The 26219-nt window shown below is 51.3% G+C and overlaps 1 protein-coding gene across 1 annotated transcript in view; it reads left to right on the top strand.

Annotated features, from left to right (window-relative positions):
• Nucleotides 1–21669, top strand: part of TTC12 (tetratricopeptide repeat domain 12) — a 50201-nt gene extending 28532 nt beyond the window's left edge. Inside the window, 15 exon segments of the mRNA XM_021696301.2 lie at nucleotides 3123–3183; nucleotides 3654–3842; nucleotides 4944–5013; nucleotides 5735–5823; nucleotides 7543–7711; nucleotides 12359–12451; nucleotides 13468–13528; nucleotides 14319–14456; nucleotides 14928–15026; nucleotides 15490–15558; nucleotides 17937–18038; nucleotides 19292–19391; nucleotides 20283–20431; nucleotides 20433–20509; nucleotides 21538–21669. Coding sequence (XP_021551976.1) covers nucleotides 3123–3183; nucleotides 3654–3842; nucleotides 4944–5013; nucleotides 5735–5823; nucleotides 7543–7711; nucleotides 12359–12451; nucleotides 13468–13528; nucleotides 14319–14456; nucleotides 14928–15026; nucleotides 15490–15558; nucleotides 17937–18038; nucleotides 19292–19391; nucleotides 20283–20431; nucleotides 20433–20509; nucleotides 21538–21610 — 1539 coding nt within the window. The 3' untranslated portion in view covers nucleotides 21611–21669.
• The last annotated feature ends 4550 nt before the right edge of the window (nucleotides 21670–26219 follow it).

The following is a 26219-nucleotide window of genomic DNA, read 5'->3' as shown; positions in this document are numbered from 1 at the left end:
TTTCATGCCTGTTTCCTTCCCCAAATTAGGGAAGTTCTCTGCTATAATTTGCTCCATTATACCTTCTGCCCCTCTCTCTCTTTCTTCTTCTTCTGGGATCCCAATTATTCTAATGTTGTTTCGTCTTATGGTATCGCTTATCTCTCGTATTCTGCCCTCGTGATCCAGTAGTTGTTTATCTCTCATTTTCTCAGCTTCTTTATTTTCCATCATTTCATCTTCTATATTACTGATTCTCTCTTCTGCCTCATTTATTCTAGCAGTTAGCGCCCCCATTTTTGATTGCACCTCATTAATAGCCTTTTTGATTTCTACTTGGTTGGATTTTAGTTCTTTTACTTCTCCAGAAAGGGTTTCTCTAATAACTTCCATATTTTTTTCAAGCCCAGCTAGTATCTTTAAAATGATGATTCTGAACTCTAGATCTGACATCGTACTAATGTCTGTATTGAGTAGGTCCCTGGCAGTCGGTACTACCTCTTGTTCTTTTTGTTGAGGTGATTTTTTCCGTCTTGTCATTTTGTGCAGAGGAGAATAGATTAATGAGAGAACAAAATGCTAGCAGAGTGACAACGTCCCCAGAAAATATACTCTAAACAAATCAGAAAAGACCTGAAGCAGTGGGAAAAGAAAGGGAAAGAGAGAAAAAAGAAAAAGAAAAGAAAAAGAAAAAAAAAAAGATAAAGATAAAAACAAAACAACAACAACAAAAAAAAACCAGAATGTGATCAAATATGATCAGGCTGGTATATAGATCAGTGCCACACACTAGATTTGGGGTGTATTTTGGTCTTTTAGAAGAAAGTGCCTCCCAAAATTTTAAAGAAAGAAAAACTTATATATGTACAAAAATAAGGGTTGATATGATGAAGGGATGGAATATGACTGTAAAGATGGAAATTATAAAAAATTTTATAAAAGGAATTGATAAGAAGTTGTTTGAAAAAAGAAAGAAGAGGATTTAAAAAAAGAAAAAAGCAAAAAAAAGGGAGAGAATGTGATCAGGCAGGGGAATAGAAAACACCATATACTAGAGATTTAGGGTATATTTTAATCTGTTAGAAGAAACTATCTCAAAATTTTAAAGAGAGAACAACTTATATATATAAGCCAAAAATACAGGTAACTACTATGAAGGGATAGAATATGACTCTAAAAATGAAAAATAAAAATGTTTTTTTTAAAAAAAGGGATTGATAAGATGTTGGTTGAAAAAGGGAAAAAGAAAAATTCAAAAAGAAAAAAAAGAAAAAAGACAGTTAAAAAAAAATTAATTTTGAAAGACTAAAGAATCATGGTAAAAAAGCCATGAATTCTATGTGCAGTATTCCCCTAGCGCTGGAGTTCTGCTGTTCTCATTGATCGGTAAACTTGGTCTTGGCTGGCTGTTCTCGCTGATCTTCTGGGGGAGGGGCCTGTTGCCGTGGTTTCCAAATGTCTTTGCTGGAGGCGGAATTGCCCCGCCCTTGCCCGGTCCCCGCTAAGTAATCTGCTCGGGTTTGCTCTCCGGAGCTTTTGTTCCCTGCGAGCTTTCCGTACAGCTTTGGAGGCGGAGAGTGAAAATGGCGGCCTCCCAATCTATGCCCCGGAGGAGCCGAGAACTCGGGGCCCCGCTCCTCAGTGAGCCCCCAGAGAAAAGCCGTCAGTCACTCCCGTCTCCCTGGTCTCCGGCCGCACTCCGTGCTCACCTGGCTTGTGACCGCGCGTTTCTATCTCTGGCACCCGACCCCGGGTGGAGTCTCCAAACCCAGCAGATCCCTGCGGTGCGCTCCCATGCGGCTCCTCCCGGGGGAGGAAGGTGAGTCTCCCCGGATCTGCCGCTTGTTGGGTCCCTGCTGGAGGAGCAGGGGCCCGACTGTGCCGCGGATCACGGTTTATGGCAACCCCGAGCTGAGAGCCCGCGCCTGGGCTCTGCCTCTGCAGCTGTCTTCCCCGCTCCGATCCCTGGGAGCTCTGCCGCACTCAGGCACCCCCGGTCTTTCTGTGACCCGTGGGTCCTGAGACCACACTGTCCCGGAGGGTTCCACCCCCCGCTTAGCCACCAGAGTGACGGCCCTCGGCGGAGCAGACTTTTAAAAGTTCCGATTTTGTGCTCCGTGGCTCTATCACTTGCCAGAAGCGGCCGACGGAGGCCCCTCCCCCGCCGTCTATCCTCCCGAATACCGCCTCGGATTCACTTCTCCGCCCGTCCTACCTTCCAGAAAGTGGTCGCTTTTCTGATGAGAGAGTTGTTGCTCTTCTTTTCTTCGATATCCTGTTGAATTTGTGGGTGTTCAGAATGGTTTGATCCCTATCCAGCTGAATTCCTGAGACCAGACGAAATCCAGGTCTCCTACTCCTCCGCCATCTTGCTCCGCCCCTCTCCTCTTCCATTCATTTTTTAATCCTAATCTTTTGGATGAGCCTTGAGCTTTCAGGACAGCTGAGAGCCATTTTTTTCTGTGCTTTTTTTTCTCAGGGACTGGGCAGAGTTCTTAATACCCCTGAGGACAGTACTGCTCAAAACCCAGTAACATGCCCCACAAGCTAGAATCTTTCTTTTTTTCAGAAACTTTCCAGCACTTTCCTCATGGAGAGGCCCTCACTCTCAAGTTTTTTTCCAAGTCATATATGGCCAGTGAATGGACCCCTTATAGGCTCTCTTTGCAGCCCTGTGTATTTACATAGGCACTTCGCTTTTCCTGTTCCCCAAAGTCTCTGTCAACAGTGTCTCCAGCTTCATTTACTTCCCGACTCCTTGTGGGCATATCTGACAAGTAGCCTCCTGTTCTCTCTCAGTGCAAATATCATATCTAAATTTTGCAATCACCTTATGATTATTCCTATACCAGCCAGGCATGATCCACGAGAATTTAGGACTGGATATTTTTCCATCACAGGCTGGATCTGATAACACTATTTTTTAAAAATAAGTTCTGAAATAATGCCTCTTGCCCCACAGAACCAGAGAAGCCTAAACAAAATGTCAAATGCATGCTGCATTCCCCCTGCCTGCCTCCTACACTGGGATCAGGAGGAGGCTGGGAGGAAATAATGAAGCCCAGCCCCGTGGTGCCTGGTGTCTTTCCTATAATCACCTTCACCCCCTGACCACCCTTCAAGGTCTTGTTTCTTTTTTCCAGGCTAGAGAGTGTTATCAGAAGATCTTAGAAATAAACCCCCAGCTTCAGACCCAGGTGAAAGGTGAGGATGTTCCTGCTGGTGTCCTTCGTTTGAATTCCACTTTCGCTTTGTGCTCCGGCACATACCTTCTCTGCACTTGGCCTCCCATACCTTCTCTGCACTTGGCCTCCCATACCTTCTCCGCACTTGGCCTCAAAGCCACATCAAACCCTCTCTGTTAGCAGGCTGCCCGCTCCTCTTTCCTCTCTGTTCTCCCACTCAGACCTCTGCCTTCCTCCTTTCTACACCATCGTCCTTTAGAGCCTTCTAGGCAGGGCATAATGTTGTCCTTGAATCCCGAAGATGGTTTAAAATGCTGGGCATAGACTGTACACCCTTCCTAAAATTTTCCCTGCTGAAGCCAAGTTTGAATGATTGTAATGCTTCACGCCTCTCAACCTCGCATCCTCAACAAAGGTGACTCTTTGTGTCATGATGTTGACCGTTAGGGTTTTGTTTGTTTCTCTTTTCTTTTCCTTCTTGTTTTGTAGATTACCTGAATCAAGTAAATCTCCGGGAGAAAGCAGACCTTCAAGAGAAGGAAGCCCACAGATCGCTGGATTCGGGGAAGAACACAGCTGTGACAGTCAAGAATCTCCTGGAGACGCTTTGCAAGCCCGATCAGACCCCCTTGTTCTATGCAGGGGGGATTGAAATCCTGACTGAAATGATGCAGGATTGTAAGCCCAAGATGCGTATGACCTCGTGAATATATAGTGTAAAGGGACAGTGTAGAAGTCAGTTCTGAGGAGGCAGAGAATCCCTATGTCCCTTCCTTCCACACATACTGAAGATCTGCTATAATGTCAGGACTGAAGAGGCCACGTAAGAGATATACCCCCACCCCGGCTCCACCCTCCCCTCAGAGCACGCATGCACTCAGCACATGCGCAGTAGACGCCCCAAACACAATGCAACACAGAACACACATACACACGCCGTACACCCATGGCACATACTCACACCACATGTATATAACTCACGTATGCACACACCACACATAATCACCCCTCACGCGTGCTCCACGCATCGTCCACATGCCTGCACACCTTCTGGGTTTCCCTGCATACCCCCTGGATGCCCCCAACACCGTATCCCACCCTGACACAGCTCCCCCCAACCACGGAGGAACGGAAGACAGAATTTTGTAAGATAAACTGCAAGGTTCACCCCAGTTACATGTAACGGCTTCTTAGGACATGTAAGTCGTTCCAGAGCAAATATCAGCTCTCCTGCTGGTGAGACCGTTCTCTTTTTACCGGTTCTTACAAACATTGATATCAGGGATTCAACCACTCTGTACTCAGTGACAGGATGCTGTGTGTGCAGAGATGGGATCTCTGACCTCCCTCTAGTGTAGGATGGAGGACGCTCAAATATCCCCTTCACTAGTTTCTTGGAGAGTATAGGTTCCTCTCTAGAGCCTAGAAACAGCTTCAAAATAATATTTAAGAACAGATGGATATGCTAGTTCTTCCCGGAGGTTGAACAGCTCCTGGAGACTCTCCAAAGATGACAGAGTGATGCGTTGTCAGATAACCGACAGGGCCCCCGGGCCCAGCTCCCCTTCTCAGAACAGGATGTCCCTCTCCCTGGGGCTACAAGTGGCCAATGACAGCTGTAGGTTTCAGAACGTAAAGGTATTTGTTTCTGCCCAATCTGTTGATTTGGTGAGCTTGACATTCCGTAGTGGGTTTCTCATCAACAGCTGGCTCTGTTATGGCTAGACATCAGCCAGGCCGTTCAGGAGTCTGACATGGTTTTTTATGAATTCATTCCAGGCACAGAACGAACTTTATTCAGAACACACAACGGATTCAGTCTCATCAGCGAGAATAAGGTCCTAAGAAGGTAGGGGTGTTTGTAAAGACAGCCAGCAGTAGAGCAAGGAAGGACAACCAATCCCCCGTGAAAGATCCCTGGTCACACAGGCAGTGGCTTCCCTGGCTGGTCCTGTCCCTCAGTCCGCGGTGGTGGCCCTGGCAAGGGGCGGGGCTTTGTGCCTCCGCTAGTTTGAGTTCGGCCACAGTTAACCACAGAGAGAGAAGAGGTCAGCCACGCTTCCCGGGGTCCCTCCAGACACTGCAGAGTCAGAGAAGTGACCCTTTTTTCTGGTTTCCCATCAGTTTGGGCAAGATTGCCATTTGTTCTTTTCCTCTCTTGGAATTTGCTGATCACATCAAGAAACGAGATCCGCTGGATCCTCAGGCTTAGGAGGACACTGACATGGGTGGGGGTCACCAGCACATGTTTGGGTGTGTATGGGGGCCCATGAGCCCTCCGTAGGCTGCTGGCCCACCACATCATCGGTCACCATGTGGCCGTCGCCTGTGGCCCTGGCTCAGCAGCCTCCCTCCATGCAGCCCCGCCTCCTCGGCCTGCACCCCTGTCCCAGAGCTCTTGGTTCAGTGCTGACCAGCGCACGGGTCCTGGTGACCTGCGGCTCTGCGTTAAAACATTGCTTGCTTCAACCCACCCGCATTGGAGGAGTCTGGAGGTGGGCTAAAGCCAGCCAAAAAGAAGGTCAGGACTACTTTCCAGTTTTAATGTTGCCGTCCTTCATCCATTCTAGGTGCTTTTCCACGGCAGGAAAAGATGCAGTGGAAGAGATGGTGTGCGTGTCTGTCCTCAGGCTCTGGCAAGCGGTGTGCACGGGGAATGGTAAGTGCGGGTCGTCGTCGTTAACCCTCGTCCATAGTCTGTGGGTATGTATGCGCGGGCAGGACTGTCTCCCCTGCAGGCCAGGCCCGAGGGAGGTGACATCCGGACCTTCCCCCAGAGAGCATCAGGGTCAGAAGCGAGGCCTGCGCTGCGGCCACATCTGTACCTCCCTCACAGCTGCCCTGACAGTGGGCAAAGTCACTGTCAGCAGAACGAGCTGTCTCATCCCCTGGGCGATGGCAGCGCAGTGGACAGAGCTGTTCCTGTCCTGTCCACCTAAACGTGTCCTTCCTTTTTGCTGACCGCAGTACCCGTTTCGGTGTTGGGAGACTTATGATGGTCCCTGCTGACATCTTATTTATGAGACCGATCAGTGTAATACTGGGACAGTAGATGCTACACGACGCTTATCGGCCTTGTTCACACTTATTTACCTTTCTGCATATTAGCATTTTCTGGGGTTCACTAAGTTTCTGCACAATCTCTCTTACCCCTTTTGTAAAGTAGTAAATGTAAATAAAAATTGTAAGTATTTCCCTCATTTTAAAAAAGTCATGTTTTCATAGGGAAAGACCCAACCATGGACGGAAAACACCGAAAATGGGGAGAGTGGCATCTGGGTCTCCTTGTCACAGGGCTCTTGTGGGAAGCCAGCCACAGAGCTCTTGGAGGCAATTCGTAAACTATAACGGGCTGAATATGCGATGATACGACTTTCCCCCTTGATTTAGTAGAGTGAGGGAATCATCTTAAGTTGCAGAGGACTGGAGAATGAGGGGGACCCTTTCCTGAAGGGAATCAGGCTCAGACGAGTGCGGTTATCAGGGCGCCCCGCTGCCCTGTGGGATTCTGCACTGGCCTGGGGTGGTGATCTCGTACCCCCCACACACATGAGGGGGAGGGAGGCAGGGCTTGGTGACCGAGCTTTTACTCGGGTGAACCAGACATAGCGCTCTCCCTGCAGCCCTGATTTCCTCAGCCTGCGCCGACTTCGGTTTCAGTGAACCTTGGGGTCACGTTTTTCGTTAACATCAGAACAAACATGGTCACACACAGCCTCTGATGCACATGCTCTGTCAGATCCATGAAATCTGGGTATGTCCAACTCAGTGAATACAAAGAAGATTTTCAAAAGGACACAGGGATGCTTATAAAGTTACAGACATGGAACTCTGTCCCTGATACGCTGTTGAGTGGGAGAGGGAAGCCGAGACAGGGTAGGGTGGATCATATTTTTAACAGTATTCACAGGAGAGGTGGGGGTGGGGGGGCTGCTTTAAGGAATGAGCTTACCTGGAGGGGCCACGAGAGGAGGGGACCTTCATGGTCAGCTTTGTACTCCTGTGCTATTTGGATTGTTTCCAGTGAGCTCCTTTTGCAGCATAAGAATAACGCTGCGTGGCGCCCACATGTGAGCCAGCCCTGTTCTAAGCACCGGCTCGTATTCACTCCCTGAGCCCTGCTAACACCTCTGGCACATCAGCCGCCTTCCTCGTTTCACCCAGGAGGAAGCTGAGGGGCACGGGAGTTCATGACTCAGCCACGATCGTGCCCCTGGTCACCGGGATCCAGCAGCCTGGTTCTAGAGCTCGTGCTCTGACACTTTATTACCCTGCCTCTCAAACGAGGGGGAGACCTGGATTTCCCAGTGGCATGGTGGGAGAGACAAATGGTGTAACCGCTGTCATGTGCACGAGGTGCTCGTCCCCTGTCTTGCAGAGGAAAACCAGCGCCTGCTACTCCAGCACCCCTACGTGGGCCGGCTGCTGCCGTCCTTGCTGGCCGCCAGGGCTCTGATCGTCCGCCAGCAGAGCCTGGCCCTGCTGCTGCAGCTCGCCCAGGCGGACCACGGACGGGGCCTGATCATCAGCCACCTTGACGGGACCCGGTAGGACTCTGCTGGCGGGAGCTTCCCTGGGGCTTCTCAGACTGTCACCTGCCAGGTTAACACTTGCCTGTCCCCTCCCCACACCTCCAGCAGGAGAGGGGCCGTCAGACTTCGTTAAGGGTCAAACCAGAAAGGAAGGCGCTCACTCCCTCGGGAGGACCTCCGGGACGAGCTCCTGTCTGAACTTAGTACCCCAGGCACTTTCACTTCTCTGACCGGTTTCCCTTTCACGGATACTACAGGTGGTGTAAATGGCAGCCCTTCAAACCCAGATTGGGAACCCAGCTCTGAACTAGGTCATTCGCTCCTGCCCCTTTAGCCTCCGTCCAGCTCTGCCCTCTTTCTGCCCGCACTTTTCTTCTTTCATTCCTGTTCGAGGTGACACTCTCTGAGTTGGCATGTTCTTCAAGCCTTTCTGGAGCAAGGTAGAGTAGAAGTAAATAAACGCATCTGGAACACTCTTGCACGTAGGTCTTTCCAAGGTTTACAGCCGTGGAAACAGAATGTGCCTCTCCCCTGAGTAGACTTGATAAAAAATTTGCTGAACCCCAGTGATGCCTTCCAGTGCTTTTCAGTTGAAATAGTACTAGTTTCTACGTGTGAAATTACCATTTTTTATATCAAAAGAGTTGAGTGTTGGCAATTCCGTGTAGCTCCACCCGATAGAAGTCGAGCAAGGATCACAGCGGGTTTTATACAAGTGTTTCATACACAATCTGAAAACAGAAGTTGGCTTCCGATTCTTCTCACTATTACCTCACTTTATCTCCTCTCAGCCTGGGAAGGAGGCAAGATAAGCGTTATGAGCCCATTTCACAGATGGGGCAGGAGAAGCTGCAGCTCATCACCAGGGAATCTCACCCCGTTGTCTCCCAGGCCCTGAAGGCTTGCTCCTGCTTCTGTTCCCAGTAAGAGAAGCAGCCACATCCGGAATCCTGGCAGGTCTTTCCTGGACCGAATGGAGACCTCCGGGGCCCGTCCCCCGGAGCGGGGAGGTCCGTCGTGCTCAGGACGGGGGCTTGCTGAGCCTCTCTGCGGCCCTCCCGCTCTCAGCCCTGCCGCGGCCCCCGTGGCTCGCAAGCAGGGGCTTGGCATCCCCCCAAAGCTCAGCCCACACAAGCAGATGGATTGTTAGAGTTAAATCCTCAAAAGCACATTTCACATTTCAGATGACTGCAGTCACTTCCTCGATGTCTTCCTCATGGTTTTTCATTTGGTTTTGGCCTCTCTGAGTAAATGTAGCTGTGGTTGTCCCAAGCTTGCTCCTTGTCCCCCCAGCCCCCAGCTGTCTTTGACTTGCTTGAGTTTTCATTTGAAATTTTCCATTGTTTTGGAGAGTGGCATTTCTGAGCATCTCCTGCAGTCCTGCCTTGTCTCCAGACTGTCAGAGACACCTCTGCTGATTACCTTCGTGCCCACTATTCTCACTAATGTCCATCTCAGATTAAACCAGAAAGAGGTAGCCTGTGTTCTCTGAAATGAAGAGAGATGGTTTGAGGCTGCACACACGTCCCACAACCTTCCAGAGAGACACACATATCACTTTTCTCTTAAAATGCTTTCCCCCCTGTGAGAAGTCAAAGGGGCAAACGAGTACTGACAGGAACCGAGTGAGGGCCAGTGTCACTTTGTGGAAAGTGCTGGATTTTTCAATGCAAGCAGTCATGAGCTCAAATCCTCTGCTTGCCTCCTTCTATGTACGTGGCCCAGGAAAGCTGCTTAACCTTGACGGTGTCCCATCTGTATCACAGACTCATGATGAAGCCTAACAGAAGTGATACATGCATGCCAGTCACATGTTTCCTGCTGCGTTTTACAGAATACCTGATCGGGAGAAGCTGGTCTTGTTTATCTCACGTAACAGGAAAGACTGCAGATGGCCACAGCCAGTTCAGTGGCTTAAAGATATCAGGGTGAAGTCCTCTGTCCTTCTCTTGATCTCTCCCTCATGGTCTCACGAGGCTGCTGCAGCTCCAAGTATCACATCCCTCATTAAGACAGGTTACCAGCAGCTAGATCTGTCCCTTTTATCAAGAGAAGCTACTGCTTATTTCTGTTTGCTCAGGATTGTGTCACATCCCACCCTGGTTGGAAAAGTGGTTCCAGCTTCTCTAGTAGAGTCAGCAGGAGAGAAGGGGGATAGCAGGGTATCTGTGGGATTAGCCAGCAAACGGCGCCTACCACAGTAATGAAACAGTTAGGATGTATGTTTCTTCACCTGGAGAGGAAGCCTAGTCGTTCATGTCTCCTAAGACAAAAACCAAGATGATTTTTTTTTTTTTTAAGATTTTATGTATTTATTTGACAGAGAGAGAGACACAGCGAGAGAGGGAACACAAGCAGGGGGAGTGGGAGAGGGAGAAGCAGGCTTCCCGCCGAGCAGGGAGCCCAACACAGGGCTCGATCCCAGGACCCTGGGATCATGACCTGAGCCGAAGGCAGGAACTTAATGACTGAGCCACCCAGGCGCCCCAACAAAAACCAAGATGATCTAAGAGTGCCACCTCCTCTTCTGTACATTTCAGGTTCATTAGCATTCATCCTCAAGACTGAAGAAAACAGATTTAATTGGTGAAGGAAGAATCTGAACTAACAGCAAAATACATGATTTCTGACAGCAGGAACACTAGAGCACACCTCTGAGGAACTGGGGATTTGCAGCAGCTTGGAGTTACCCAGTACCACAGAAACAGTCCAGTCCTGCCCCACCCAGTGCCCGTGTCCCCTGTGGGGTACCCCACTATGGCCTGTGCGTGATGCCCTCCAGGGGAGATTCCGGCATTGCCCATTATACTTTTCTCCATTTGATTAGGATGGGCGCTGTAACAGCTAATAGACTGGGAGTCTTTTCCCAGCCAATGAAAAGATGCAGATCTCACCTCCCAGGGCAGCTCATCCTGTTCCATCCTGTTCCATCCTGACTGATAGAAAGCTGTCTCCTTGCACCAGGCACAGACTGCCTGCCCCATCCCATGCTCCCTACGTGGAGGCCTTGGTTCAGTCTATTGAAGGCCTACAGAATGCATCAAATCTCCCACTTTCCGGTGCTCATGGCATCTGAAGACACTGATCTTTTCCAGGTTAAGCATCCTGGTTTCCTTGACCATTCTTCAGATGATTTGACTTTCACATCCCTCCTAGAACAAGCTGCCAAATAAATCCAGTAGTGTAGATGTGGGTGACTGGAGTCCATTCCTAAAATCCCAATCTGATAGTCCCTTTCCTGCCTCTATTGTTAACTGCCCAATGGCATTGGGTCCTGTGGATCACTACCACGTTTCGTGAAACTCCACAGTGTGGCTGTCAGACCACTGCCCCTCTTGGTCCTCCTCCTACCCCCAGGCGCGTCCTTCTTGGCTTCCTTCACAAGCTCCCCTTATGCCGTCACCCTTCCAAGTCAGGGATCCTACTCCTGGCCCTCTTTTCATTCATGGCCTTAATTATCGTGTGTAAGTCCTCTGAGTGCTCGGAGCCTTCCCTCTGCCGCTGGACATGTCCATCTCAACATCACAAGCATTACTAACTGAAATCGCCAGTGGTTCTTCCAACCAGGACCTCTCCCTGAACTTCCTGCCTTCATAGGTGGCACTTCATCCACCCAGTTGCATAAGCCAGAATCCTGTAGGAAGATGGTGTATTGTCACTTCTCCCTCCTCAGCATCTGGACTCCCTTCCTTCTGGCTCTCCTCGGACATCTGTGACCTGCCCTTCTAGGCTTTCGCAAAGGCCTCTCTCTTCCCAGCGGGGTGTCTCCCTCTGCCCCTGCCCCAGCGAATCCCTCCCTCTTTACTGTCTGGCCCATTCCAGCTCTTCCCCAGTCGGATTCCCTGCCTCCGGTACGACCCGCTCCAGTGAACACACATGGGTCACTGTAGGTCACCAGGAGCCCAGCACTGCGCCCCTGTACTAAGCACAGCACCCAGCACACTGTAGGTGCTTAGGACGGGTTGGCTGGACAGACAGAGGACTCCCAGTGGTGCCAGTCAGTCTGTTAGGGCAGCCGCCCAAAATTGCGTTAGCTCCTTCGGGCAGCTGCTGCGGACCGTTTGCTCAGACTCGGTTTGCAGTTGGCTGAGAGCCCTTACATCTTTTTTGTATGAACCGGGCATAAATCAGGTCTCCCCATTTTATCACTTATATAGAATTTCCAGCTCTAAGTGGAGGACTTTGAATTTAACCCTATTAAATTTCATCTGACATATTCAGCAGCCTGTCAAAATCTTGTTGAATCCTTATTCCATCCCCCACCTCATTAGGGGGCCCTCCCTCCCACTTTAGTCATCAGCAGGTTAGTAAGCATGCCACTTAAATGTCACTTATGTGATTGAACTTGGCTGAGCCAGAGTCACGTGGCAGAAGCACTCGAGATTCCTCCCCAGTTGACATCTGATAGTCAATGAACTTTGGTTAAAACTGTTCAACCCTCTGGGAGTTAACATTAAGTGGCAGAGCCATTCCCGTAGGAGGTTGTCTCTGTCTTTGGGGTGGGCAGGGATCTGGGCTTCCTAGGAGGACATAGCGAGGCCACCCTTTTGGCTTCTTTGACCCACATGCAGACTCCTTCCTGGTCTCTTTGCAAGGTCTCCTTGTTGGGGATGCTCTCAGCTGGAGGACAGCCCGCTCTGAGGTTGTTATGGATTTTTGCAGATTGTTGGAAGCCTTGGTGTCATTTCTTGATTTCTCAGATAAGGAGGCCAACTCAGCTATGGGACTACTCACGGACTTGGCTCTGGAAGAAAGGTAATTTTTATTTCCAGAAATTGACATTTCTTCTTCAACCTTTGTTAAACTGTCTGATCTTTAAAAATGTGCAATATGAAGGGAAGCTTGGCCAACTGAGCATCACAAGATTCACTGCGTAGGAGGGCTGATGCCTTCCAAGCAGGGGGCTGGAGTTGGCCACTCCTGTCCCTCTGCGTGCAGGGGGACCCAGTCCTCGATGGGTTTGGAAGCAGCAGCATACTTCAAACAGTACCTCTCACAGTAAACAAGCCTACTATGTAGTGGAGAAGCTTCTTTCCCTTCATCAGTGCCTAATAGGAACTGCCCAGCAAGTGTGTGTTGAATGACGGCACAGTGGAAGGTAGCCTCCCCTTGGGTTACCAGTGGCATTGTGGGTAACCCCCCCCCCCATCTCCACTTAGCTGCTGGGAAAAACAGCAAGCGTCTTAGATTTTCGTAATTCTTGAGGGTTTTTTTAAGTACATCTTCTGTCTGTTTTTTAAATTTCCTCACAAACTTTAGGGTGTCTTGCTTAGAAATGGCCATATAATGAGACAGAGCTGTTTGTGCTCGTAGGCCGTTGGCATGGGCTGGGAACAGGTAAGAGCCTCCCTCGCAGGTGCAGATGTGTGTGCCTCTGGGCCTTCCCCACGACCGTGTTCCAGAAACATGCTTGCACTGTGTTTCCTGTTTGCAGGGCACACAGGCTCAGAGCAAGGGGAGGGCAGGGGTGGCGGCGAGTCAGCTTGGCAGAAATCTAGGGCTTCCAGCAGCTTCTGCTTTGAGAAAGCTGCCATCTGAGATCTGTTGTTTAACATCAAAGGCAATTCTCCTGACTTAGAAAAATTAAAGCCACGTTACATACCCAGTGACATTTGTCCGGGGGAAGGGGTGGTTCAGAATAAACCATATGTGCATGCTGCAGATCACATGGGCCCAGAGTTTGTGACAGTCTGGTCCATTGTCCAAGACACTGTGTTTATGTTCTAGTTTATGCAGTGCAGAAATAAATCATGGGAATATTTTCTCAACAGATTCCAAGTCTGGTTCCAGGCCAACCTTCCAGGTGTGCTCCTGGCACTCACAAGTGTTCTGGTGAGCAAGCCCCTCACTTTTATCACCCGTGACAGGCATTCTCAGGCACGTGAGCAGAGCCATTTAAATACAGTTTACACTCCAGGGCTCCTGTCGTCTCTCAGGTTGATTAGTCATTTACTCACAGCTGGAATTTACACAATTCTCAGTTATTAAAACAACTGCTGTTGGGACAGGTGGAGATGGCGTATGGATGGGGCCGGTACGGGGGAGACAAAGGTGGATGTGGACTGTGCGTCTTAGGTGAAGGCGGAGAGAGGGGGTCCGTCCCAGTCCGTCCCCTTCTGACCCTAATACCCGTCATAAGGACTGCGGGGCTGCCCTGTTCTCTCAATGGCAGTCAGCCCCACCAGGAGGGCAAGTGGTAATTTGAGCCTATGACACAGGACTTAGCAGGGTGGGGTTCTCCTAGGAGAGCATGCTATGACGGGGACCTGTCCCAAGGGGGCCAGAGGAGTCTCGGGATCTGAGAGCATATCCACACTCCCGTATTCCACACATGTGGAAATGGGGGCTCTGAGAAGGGAGAAGACTTGCCCACATTCTCCCAGCTGCTTGGTGGCATCCCCAGGGTGAAGCCCTAGGCCCCTCTATTCCAGGCTAAAATGCTTTTGGGTCTCCCCCTCTGTGTGCCTCCATCCTGGTATCAGTGTGAGCCCATTGACGCCCCTGGGTGACATTATACTCTCTGGTTCCCAGGCATTTTTGAGAGGGAGGGACGCCCCTAGAGATTGCTCCAGCATTGTTTGCCTGTTCTCGGCAGACTTTTTTTCTCTTGACTCGCTTTCAGAAGAGAGATCCCATGGCAACCAACCCCACAGCTCTCTGCCGGTGCATTGCCCTCATGGGGAACCTCAGTGCTGAGGCCGCCATCCGAAGACAGATGTCTGCTTCTGAAGAGTTCCGGGAGGCCTGCTTGGGCCTCATGGTATTGTAACTTTTCTAGTCAGAATTTGTCTTTTCCCTGCTTTGGGAGCGTTGGCTTCTTGTTGATTATCTGGCTTTTCCAAAACTTCTGAGGGTACGGCACCAGTGGCTTATCCCTTCTACAATTTGGATTTTATGGGTGGCCAGCCTTACAGCGCCCTCCAGGGCAAGCCTCAGCCCCCCTGGAGAGGTCTGAAGGATTTTCTGGTGGAGTTGGCTTGACTACCCACGTCAGCAGCTCACGGACCAGGCTGAACCAGAGTGACATGGCCCAGCACTGGAGACTCTTGGCCAGTCTCCTACACTAACACCAATCCATGGAACTGGTCTCTGATCTTCCAACATCCGCTAGGTTCATGACATTGACAATTCAGGGAGGGTAAGTAATGCTGGGGCCATTGCCAAGGGGATGAGATGGCCATGAAAAGCTGCGGGCACAAAGGTCATTGATTACTTTGCTTTGTTTCCAAAGGCCAGATGTGAGGAGGATGTGGACCTGTTCAGAGAGGTCTTGTACACACTCCTGGGACTTGTGATGAACTTGTGTCTTCAGTCCCCCATCGTCTGTGAGGTGCGGTGTTCTCTCCTCCCTGCTAGGAGCCCTGGGACACCCCAGGCTTGTGCCATTGCTAGAACTGCTCTCATTTTCACAAAGAGAATATCGCACAGGGACTCACACCCTGGCGGCGGGAACGGGGAATGCTGGACAGATGCTCTGTCACTTTGTTCCTCCGAGAAATAGATGAGTCACTCAGGTGTTCATCCAAAAAATGGATGTGTTGAGCATGGTGCTAGGTTCTGCATTTACAAAGTCAAAAAAATATGGTCTCTGATCTCAAGGTATTGCCCTGTAGTTAGGGAGACAGCCGTGGGAAGATGTAAGAGTGACAGAAGAAGGGGTTGTGAGGGAAATATGGACGGAGCATGGCCCTGCTGAAGAGCGAGAGGTCAGTTCTGTTTGCTCAGAAGAAGCTCCATAACGGATTCACATTAATAGGCCATTCAGACCTCCTCCTCTCTCCCTGTCATGGCAGGTTTGGGCCTTGGAGGTGAGCAGGAGGTGCATGTTTCTACTGAACAGCCAAGATGGAGGGATCCTGACAGTAAGTGTCTCCCAGGGAAATCCAGAAACCACTTCCTTTGTTGTTCCTGGGGATTCGGTGACGCCCCCACCCAGTGCCCATCTGTGGACCCCCTAGAGTCCATGGACCCAAGTTAAGAATCCCTTTTCTGTATATAGTTTGCAACTTACCAACTTATACAATGTAATTTATCTGATTTGTCCTATTCCAAGATATCCTGGTGCAAATTGGACAGGCCACAAGATTTTATTTAGAATCTCTTTTTTTCTGTAGTCAAGAAAGCCAGGCGTGTATTTTGAAGCCCACGATCCTTGAAGTTGTTTATGCATAATGGTTTTAGTCCCCTTAGAGATATATGCTGGGATGGCTTTCTCATTTCTGTTTCTAACATTTGGACAAGAAAGCCAAGAAAGACCTATGGTTAACACAGAGTATTAGGAGAACATCAGTATGATTCATCAGACTATTTGCTGCCATCCTAGGATGTGTTCTTTACTAACATAAGTAATCACCCCAACTTTTCCACCTATTAAGTTAGGGCCCTGGTGCTTCGAGAAACAACTAGGGGACATCCAACAGGTCTGGAAACCAGCCCTTCAAGGAACACAGACTGGGGACTGGGTCCAGGATCACAATAAAGGTTCTGAGCAGATCTGATGAGTCCTGTTTGGGGCTAGTATGCCTATAAATTCCCTGAAGTCAATTCAGACATGAGAGGATGGAGTTTTTAATGTGAACTCCAGGAATGTGTGGTAGGTCTCCAAGGTCCCCAGAACCCCCTAAAATTGTATAGACAATTTTGAATGTATGTGCATTTTCATGGGAAAGGCATCATGGCTTTCATCAGATCTTCAAAAAAAGATCCATGACCCCAAAACTGGTGAGCTCCACTATTCTCAGGTGCTTGGGTTTTTCTGAACGGTTTAGACCAGAGCGAGGCCTAGGGTAGTTCTGAGCTAACCCTTCAAGTACTCTCCTGGCCAGACCTTCCCAGGGCTCTGCCTCTGCCTGAGTCCGGTGCTGACCTGCTTGTGGAGCACAGCAGCACTTCACCAGCGGACTCTGGTCCTTCGGTAGAGTGCTCTTCCCACTCTCCAGGGCCTCAGAAGAGATCCGTGCTCTTCCACTCTCCTGGGCCTCAAAAGAGATCTATAGTGTCAACTCCAGCAACATTCTAGCACCTGCAGGGGGCAGCTGAGGGACACAAGACTGATAATATGGTAATACACACATTTATCCCTTCTCCCTAGGGAGAACCTCATTAAAATCAGACCGAAAGCAGTAGGGAACAGCAACAACAAAGTTTGAAACACGCATTGACAAAACAAACAGTCAAGAGTCACCAGTTGGTTTTTTAATCATTTTAACCCTTTTCTGGAAGATGGAGAATAGCTGTGAAAGGCATAATTCATGAGGCAGGGCCGAAGAAACAGTGCAGTCTACAGATATAGGGGATGCGGGTCTGCCCCGTAGGCCGTGGAGAAGTTGGAGACTCCACAACACTGGGACCACACAGGGCATGAGTGAGAGATGGGGGATCACGCTTTGGCAGCCAGGCAGCTATCCCTCAGGTGGGAAGTTCAAGCTTGCTTTCTCTCGTGGAATTGAAAGGCCAGAGAAAAATGTCTTGCTTTCTAGGATTTGGAAGTGCCTCCTTTCCACCTGTCAGTCAACTAACTCCCCATGAACACAGCATGCCCAAATATATTTGTACTGCTTTTTCATAAATGTGCCCAGAAATGGGCAGCTAAGGTCACCAGACATTTCAGGAAAGCCACACACAGAAATAGAAAAACCAAGAGCAACAGAAAAATCAACTCAAAAGAAATAGAAATGATACAGGAAACAGAAGAAAAAATTAATAACTATCATTTGTGTCCTCGGAAGGATTCAAGATAGTGTTTTATCCATAAGACAGTAACAGCTAGCTATTTAAAAAAGAAAGGGAGGGAGGGAGGGAAGGAGGAGGAAAGGAGAGAAGGAGGGAGGGAGGGAGGGAAGGAGGGAGGGAGGAAGGAATGAAGGAAAAGCTATGAGACCCCGAGGTCAATCCAAGAAGTCTACCACCTGGTAAAGGGCCTGCAGAGCTCTGCGGGGTGTCCAGGACTTTTTTTGCCAGAGCCGAACTGGCCGATTGTGTGTCGAGCTGAAGTGAGCCAGGCCCCCGTGTGCCAAGAGGCCATGTTTCCAGCCCTTGGAGTGACCTGCCCTGCAGCTATAAAATGAACGCTGCTTCCCGGCTGGTCCCAGGGCCACTCCACATTTGTAAAACCAAGGTGCGGGTTTTGCTCCCCATACTAATGATTGTTTTTGCCTCCCCAAGCTACTTGCTGACTTTTCAAGGTCATCAGCGTTTCTGAAGAGAATGGTTAATCATCTTTCCTTTCCCCTTCACTCAGAGAGCTGCTGGTGTCCTCAGCCGCACTCTTGCTTCCTCCCGGAAGATCGTGGAGGAGGCCCTGAAAGCTGGAGTGGTGAAGAAGATGATTAAGTTCCTGAAGGTAGAGTGAGCCACTCGGGTACACACGCTTGAATTCCCAGGAGCGTCATAGATCATCCAGGGGACAGAATTAAGGAGGGCTGTGTTCAGTTAGGGGCCACCATTGCACCCCTGCCCGACGTTACACTTCTTGACTGAGGATTCCTTCCACCTGTCACCCCAGACGGCACTCTGAACATCATTGTAAGATTGTTGCACAAATAAGTGAGTTGTTCACGAGAAGCAGCCATAAAACCAACTTACCAGGCAAGCCTCACTTCACAGTGAACGGCTTCTTTCCCTGAAAAAGACGGTCAGAGTGGCTTTCCACAAGGTCCCACGGGCCCATACTTTGCTCACCTTCTGCTCGCTGTGCTTTCCCCGGCTGCCTGGAGAGTGCTGACTGTCCCTTTATGGGATACGGAGGGTGCAGCCTTACCATGGGACACAAGGATGCTCCCGTGGTCTGAGCGAGTCAGTGCGACAGTTGAGTAGACTCACTGAGAAGACCAGGTGAGTAACCAGGCTGCCATCTGTGGCCCCTGCCCGAGCTGCCCATGCCCAGTGCGCTTCACCCCACCATGTTAGTGGGCTGAGCAGGGCCAGGAAGCGTGCTCCGTCGGGGGGCTGCTGCTGGGCCAGGGCAACACTGAGGGGGTGGGATGGTGGGTCAGACTTCAGACTCCATGTGGCTCTCGCACACCCGCTGGAGCCTGCTGATCATATGCACACACATGTGCATTATGCATGGAAGATGCACACGCGCATCTTAAAGACCCTGCACTGGGTGATTTTGAGGGTTATGATTTGACAGTTATCACCTCTTAAAATGATCTAGATTTGTGGTGTTCTCCATGCAGGCCTGTCAGCCTGACAGCCTTAGCAAGTCAGTCCCCATTCTCCAATGGTGAAATGACATGGAGTTGGGAGTGGGGTGCTCTTCCCGTCTTTTTGGTAGATCTGCCAGCCGACAGCATCCTTCCCTCCTCAGCCACTCACTCGTAAAGCCTTCTACGGACAATTACCCAGGTGTGCATGACAGGCCCGTGGCCCTGTCAGAATTCCTACCAGGCTGTGGGCTGTGTTACTGGGGACGTGAATGACACCACCCCAACAGGGACCTGGCCTGCTCCCCGGGAAGTGCGGGCCATTCTCAGGGGAGCAGTGTTTCAGAAGTTCCAGAAGCCACACAAGCACAGCACAGCTGCTCGCTGGTTTCTGGCCCAGAACAATCCTAGGACTGATTTCTTTTTCTGATTTCATTCTGAAACCCAGACAGGGGGCCAGACTGCCTCACGATATGCCATAAAGACACTAGCTGTCTGCACGAATAGCTTTCATGAAGCGCGAGAAGAAGTGATAAGACTGGATAAAAGTAAGTGATCGATTCCTTAAGGGGAGCCTACATCCCAAGGTTCAGCCATCCTGGAAGCTGCAAAGGGAACTGGGATGAGGAGCGGGGAGAGACTGACAGAGTGCTGTTAACCTCTCCCTAGACTTCCGCAGTGTTTACTGAGTAAGATCGCTGTGTCACCCTGTTCTGGAAACGTTTAATTAGCCTTCGGCTGCGCATGCTGAAAACTCTGCTGTAACATGGCTCAGAGATAATGGGGTCGATGCGGGGAACCAGCCCCCCCCCCCAAGTAAATGGAAATTGTTTCTGAAGTGTTCTGCTTAGGCTGGTCTAACACAGGTTCTCGCCCTTCAAGGGGTGTGTGGGGGGACACCTTCAACCTTCAGTGAACTGGGAAGATAGCAGAGTCGGAGCCGGCGTCGGAGCGGGCTAGTAACTAAAAGTGGCTGCCGGCATCCATAGCGGGGTTCCCAGCGAGGCAGCCTGCTAATGTTCGCCCTTGCACCTGCTCTGGAATGCGTGGGAAGTGGCCTGAGCGGGCCCTTCTTCTGGGTCCTGCTCCTTGCCCTGCAGCTACAGGGAGCCGGCCTGTGGCCCCCCGCTTGGGTCACTCTCTCTGGAGTGTAGGGGTAAAGATCGGGGACTTTAGGGAAGACAGACCTGTCCGACACATAGCATTCATTCACACAACAGCTGGGTCACCCTGGGCACTGCTCTGGGCTCCTGAGACCTCGGAGACACAGGAGGCCTGAGGAGGTTCACAGTGCTCAGCAAATACTTGCTGAGTGACGACCCCCAGAGCTTCTGGGGATGCTCGGTGTCCACGGACACTCCCTGTGCCCCTCGCGTCTGTGGCTAGCCTCCTGTTTGGGATTCGGAGGGACAGATGCTTGTTCTCTCCCCTCCCCCTAGAGTTCGGCATTCTGATGAAGCTGCTCGGCTCCGAGGATGAGATGGTGGTGGGCAATGCCGCCCTCTGCCTGGGGAACTGCATGGAGGTGCCCCAGGCTGCGCCCCCCCTGTTGAAGACAGACATCGTGCAGGTGCTGTTGAGGCACGCGGGGGGGGGATGCGCAGAAGACCGCCGTGCAGCTGAACGCGGGGATCGCTCTGGGGAAGCTGTGCACGGCCGAGCCCAGGTACGCAACGGCTCATGGCTGGAGGGGTGGGGGTTGGGGGGGGGGGGCTGAGCCCGTGTCGGTCACACTCCTGAAGGCGCTGTGCGGCAGCTGGGCCTCCGTGCCACCCAGCACTCCAGGGGGAGCCCCATGAGCCCTGGTGCTTTGTGTGTGGACAGGTGTTGGGCCCAGTAGCTGCTTCCCTGAGGGCACTGGGGAGCTCCGGGCTCCAGCCAGAGCAGGGAGATGCCCCTCGGACAGGGATCCGTTCCGTGCGCTCACTGCCGCCGCCGTCCCTCCAGCTCCTCGCCCCTCTTCCCACATATCCCCCCCTGCTTCACTTTTTCGCCTGGGGCCTGAGCATATGGGAGAATGTCCAGGGAGGGTAAGGTTCTTGTGCTGGAGAAAACACCGAAGCGAGGGATAGAATGGCATGTTCCAGACCACCTGGCAAGCCGGGGCGAGAGATCTGGGCTTTAGCTGTGTACATCGCTTCTTTTTTAGCTTCTGTTCTGCTCTGGCTGGGCTCTGACCTGCCGAAACACCTGGTCATTCAAGCTCCCAGAAGCCGCCCCCCTGTGTCTGAGGGACGGGGCCCCGGCATAGAAGGGGGTGCCATCCATGGACAGGGAGCAGCGCTGGCCTGCCTGGCTCCTCCTCGTGCAGACTAACCCCTCCGATTCCTCCTCTGGAGAACGAGGAGGGTTGGCTTGGATGACATCTGAGGCCCTTTCACGTTCTGTCTGGTTGTCCAAATGGAAGGCCTGGATAACATCTTTCTTCTCCAGAAAGCAAGGCACATTAACTAGGATGAGCTCAGAGTAGCAGTTTCCTGGGAGTCCCTGAGCACAGGGTCCCATCGGATCAGCCACTCACAGCATTTACCATGCTTTGTGGACCTCCCTGAGCACCTTCCCTGCTTTGATCGCTAGGGCTCCCGGGGCAGCAGCTACTCCCTTTCTGCCTTGCCAGCCAGCTTCTCCCTGAGAGGGGGTGGCCCCGGGCCCCATGGCACTGATGTGCTCACCTTTGTGTTCTGACTCTGGCAGATTTGCTGCTCAGCTGCGGGAGCTGCATGGGCTAGAGATTCTCAACTCGACGATGAAGTATGTCGCTGATTAAGACACATGGTGTCTGTGCACATTTTCACAAACACAGGACTGCGTGCTATGGGGGGTCCCTGTGCTAATAAAGACTTTTCGAATGTCCACTCCAGAGATGAATGTTGTTTTCAGATGCTTGCCTCTGGTTTTCACCGGTAATGGGAGAGTGGGCGTCAGGCTGGCCACTGTGTTGGAAACCGCTCGGCATCCACCACGCTTTCTTCTACTGTCCCTTCCTGCCCTGCAGGGGCTGGACACCAGCAAACGGAAAGCGACATTTCCCAGATTCCCTTGTAAGCAGTGGTTCTAGACAGGAACTAGATTCTGCCAGCTGAATGCCCTTCCTGCCCCTGTGGCTGTTTTCTGCTGGCAAAAGCTAAGAACATCAAGTTTTTCGACAGCAGGATCTGTGTCCGAGTTCCGGCCCAGGGACAGTGTTGGCAGCTTCTTGGGCCTGGCCTGCCGCCGTGCCATGTGCTCAGTGGTGGTAGGTGGTTGAATGGTCGAGTGGTCGGTAGGTGGTGGCTCCCCTGACAGGGAGTTCTCAACGATCCAGGGAATCATCCCCGGAAGCGCCGCCTGGTGCCCTCGTCCAGCCCATCGAGGGATTTATAAACATCTATTCCACGTGTTAGATGGTTTTCTGCTTGAAGTGTCAAAGCAGGGGCACCTGTCTCCACCCTGACCTCACATAAACATCGACGTATTTATTCCCCAAACCCACCCTGCACTGCCCCCCTCCCCCAAACACACTGCTCCCTTGCCACTGGCACCTCTGGACCCCAGGTCCCTAAGTGACAAGTCCAGCAAGTGACACTCTTCTCCCACGGCTCAGCACAGTCACGTGACCATTTTAGGGTGGGTGGCAGGACCCTCATGCTAGAGTGAACGCCAAGAGTGTCGGACCAGAGTTCCAAAGACTTCCGGTCCCGCCCCGCTACCCAGCAGCTGCGTGACTCCGGGCAAGTCGCTTAACCTCTCTGAGCTTTGATTGCTCCTTCTGGAAAAGCTAGAAGAATACCTGTCCAACCAGTCACCTGTATTGCCGTGAGGCCTCCATGAACTTCCTGGCACTCAGGGAATTATAAAGTGCTACACAAACAGATTACCAGGCCCCATCTTGAGGTCGAAGGGGTTGACGGTGACATTGGTTGGGTTAAATTTGAGGGGCCTGAGCAAGGGTAAAGCCCATGTCCCTTAAGGACTCAGAGCTGGACGTTTTCTGGACCGTGTAGGAAAGGAAATTCTCCCCCTCCTCAGAGTTTTTATTCAGTACACCCAAAGAAATGGTTCCTGACAAGTGCGGTAGCCCTCGGCGTGAATTAAGAACTCTGCTCCTGGGCGCCTGGGTGGCTCAGTTGGTTGAGCGACTGCCTTCAGCTCAGGTCATGATCCTGGAGTCCCGGGATCGAGTCCCGCATCAGGCTCCCTGCTCGGCGGGGGGTCTGCTTCTCCCTCTGACCCTCTTCCCTCTCTTGCTATCTGTCTCTCATTCTCTCTCTCTCAAATAAATAAATAAAATCTTTAAAAAAAAAAAAAAAAAAAAAACTCTGCTCCCGAAACTAAGACAAATAATTGGCACTTTGAGGGGCCGAAAGGCAGTCAGTAGCCCTGAGACCCTGGTGCTGGGACCGGTGCACCGTGTGGGGCTGGAGGGAGCTCGCTGGAGCACTTCGCGGTGGTACCTAGCACGGTCCCTTGGTGGCCGGCGAGTGACAGGCCGCATCAGAGAGGTCAGGACCTGCCACTCAGGCCCAGTAGGCCAACAGACACACTACGAGAGGCTACTAAATGGCAAAGGGAGTTGGCTTGATGCTAAACAGAGCACAGAGAAGAAAACAAGAGGCCGCAAAATGTGCTGTTTCCAGAGAGAATTCAGTGGAGCTTCAAAAATATAAAAGGCTGCCTGTGTACATAACCAGGAGGCTCGGCTCCCCTGATTTGAAGTTCAGGTCCCTCCTCCTCCCACTCTTTGGCTGCATTCCTCCTCCCAGGCTCTTGAAAATGGCTATTATACGTGTAATCTCTTCCCCAAAGAGTGGGGAACATCAAATTATATTATTATCTCTGCTTCCGAGTGCCTGCCGAGAGCAGTAATCTTCCCTGCTCTAGAGGAGGGTCCGGCTGCACCTGAGGAGCTCCCGCCTCTCGGGGTGGAGAGGGATGGCTTGCACACTGGCGTTCCTCCCCAGCGCCAGCCAACCCTCCCCGGTCTTGTCACGGCTGACGCACGCTCTCATCTAGGGCTCCCAGGCGGCCTGGAGAAATGAACCCGGTGTTGGAGAAGGGGTTCATCTTGTACCAGGAGTGATGCTAGCACCATCCTTCCCACTCTCCGCGCCACAGCTTATTCTGGGAAAGCCACGGGCAAGGGAGTTGGGGTTGTCTATCCTAAAGAGAATGGGACCAATATGGAACTAATGAGCACCCTGACACCACCACAGAGGTGTCAGGGGACAATGGGAAACAGCCATCCTGGACAGTGTGCTGGCCATGGTTCCAGGGGTCAACGAGGCAGGACTGAGGTTACATGTTGGGAGGAAATAAGAGGAAGGGGCAGGACACGGCTTTGTAAGCACTTTCCTGAGGATCTGTTACCAAGAACTTCTTGGCTCGGAGAGCCAGATGACGTTCATCCTATTCTCTAAATGCCTTCAAAATAGGGGCTCTTCAGAGGGCCCTGTAAGAGGAGAGAGTCAGTGGAGGTGAAGAAAACATTTACAATTCACCTCCTTTCCCCATACAAGAGGCCCTTTGTCCTCATAGGCCAGTGACCTGCAGGCCACAGAGAGAGAGTGAATGATGCCCGTGCACTGAGCATTCACTCTATGACAGGCACTGTAACAGGTGCCTCAAGACCCTGCCCCATAGAAGCCTCACAAAGAATCACAGAGACCCTGTGATGGGTAAAGAACTAAGATATAAAGACGGTAAGTACGTCCTTCCCAGGATCACAGAGCTGGTAAGTAGGGGAGCCAGAATTTCACTCCTGTAAACGTTCCTCCACTAGGGGGCATGGCTTGGAGGAAAGTCTTCTAGTTTCTCTGAGCCTCAGTTTCCTCTCTATCAAGTGGAGGCCACAGTCCCTACTTGCAGAATTCTTGGATTTGAATATAACATACATGAAGTGCTTGGCATCAGTGACTGGAAAACAGAAGGCATTTACTTCATGGTGACTATTATTTCTAGGTTAGAAATTAACCATGAACTCACCATCTGCGTCCTCCCACCCTCACCAAAATCTGCTCATCTCATACGTACCCCCATCTCAGTGAAGGCGAGCAGTTATCCGGCTGTTACGTTTGCCTTTCCCTCTCTCCCGTGCCCGGTGGCAAACACGAGGGTCCCCCGAGACCTGCCCATCTACTACCCAGGCATCAAAGTCTGATGGCCTGGGCCCGGTGGGGTTCTGAGCAGCGCTCACTGGTGGTGTGACAGTGCTGATTGCCAGGAACGTGTGACCAGGCCCTGGGTGAGCCCAGGGCCCGGCATGCACGGGCTGGGAGCCCTGACACAGGAAGGGCCTCCAAGCCCCTTTGCCACACAGATGCTCCCTGTCATTGGCTGTTTGTCCTCAGTTTAGAATCAGGAAAACCCGTTGATTCCAAGGACTGTGCTCATTCATCAAGATACCGGCAGGGGCTGCAGGGCCCCCTCCCTGAGTGCCCTGGAAGAGGAGCGTGAACAAAAGCTGACTGTCACCCCCACCCCTCCCCAGACAACCAGCTCCCGGTGTTCCTGTGGCCGCCTTGCCCTGACTGGGCTTCTGGGATCTGAAACCAGCTGGATGACTTTTTTTTTTTTTTTTTTAAACGAGACGTCTAATTTGATCTCAGATTCAAAACAGCAACATGAAGAATGGGTTCTCCCAGGGGGAGATTTTGCCTGGGGCCAGGATCGGATTTCTCAGGCAGGGGTAGAAGGGGCCCTTGGATGCTAGCAGCAACAGCAGGGACTGCCCATCTGCTCCCGGCCACCCCAGCCTCGGGTCCGCCCAGTTCTGGGCTGAGGCCGGTCGCTGGTGGGTTGAGAGGCGCTGCTCGGTGTGAGCGTGGCTGCCTGTCACTCGGCTAGCTCCAACTTCCTGTTCGCGCTTTTTTTTTTTTAAGATTTTTTATTTATTTATTTGACAGAGAGAGACACAGCAAGAGAGGGAACACAAGCAGGGGGAGTGGGAAAGGGACAAGCAGGCTTCCCGCGGCGCAGGGAGCCTGATGCGGGGCTCGATCCCAGGACCCCGGGATCATGACCTGAGTCGAAGGCAGACGCCCAATGACTGAGCCACCCAGGCGCCCCAAGAGAGTCAGTATTCTTTCGTGTATAAGAGAGTAGTAGCCCTGAGGGTAGTCTGCATGCAAAATACAGGGCTCAATCCAGAAACAGGTCTTGGGGTCATTCATTGTCTGGGCTCCAGAAAGATGTTGGTGAACGCTGTGGTTTCGCATCCACATTACTCAGGAGGAAGGCACAAGTCTCAGTTTCTAGCCAATGGTGGACCATCAGGCATGGTCTCATTGGCTGTTTTTGTATCACTTCAAAAGAATAGTAAATACTGCTTTGTTGTCTTCTGACTATTACAGAAAAAGCAATAGCTTTTTTTTCAAGGTAATCTTTCTAAAAGGAGGGGG

Source organism: Neomonachus schauinslandi, chromosome 11 (genome assembly GCF_002201575.2).
Source record: "Neomonachus schauinslandi chromosome 11, ASM220157v2, whole genome shotgun sequence".
Taxonomy (NCBI): Eukaryota; Metazoa; Chordata; class Mammalia; order Carnivora; family Phocidae; genus Neomonachus; species Neomonachus schauinslandi.
This window is presented reverse-complemented; position numbering and strand designations above follow the sequence as displayed.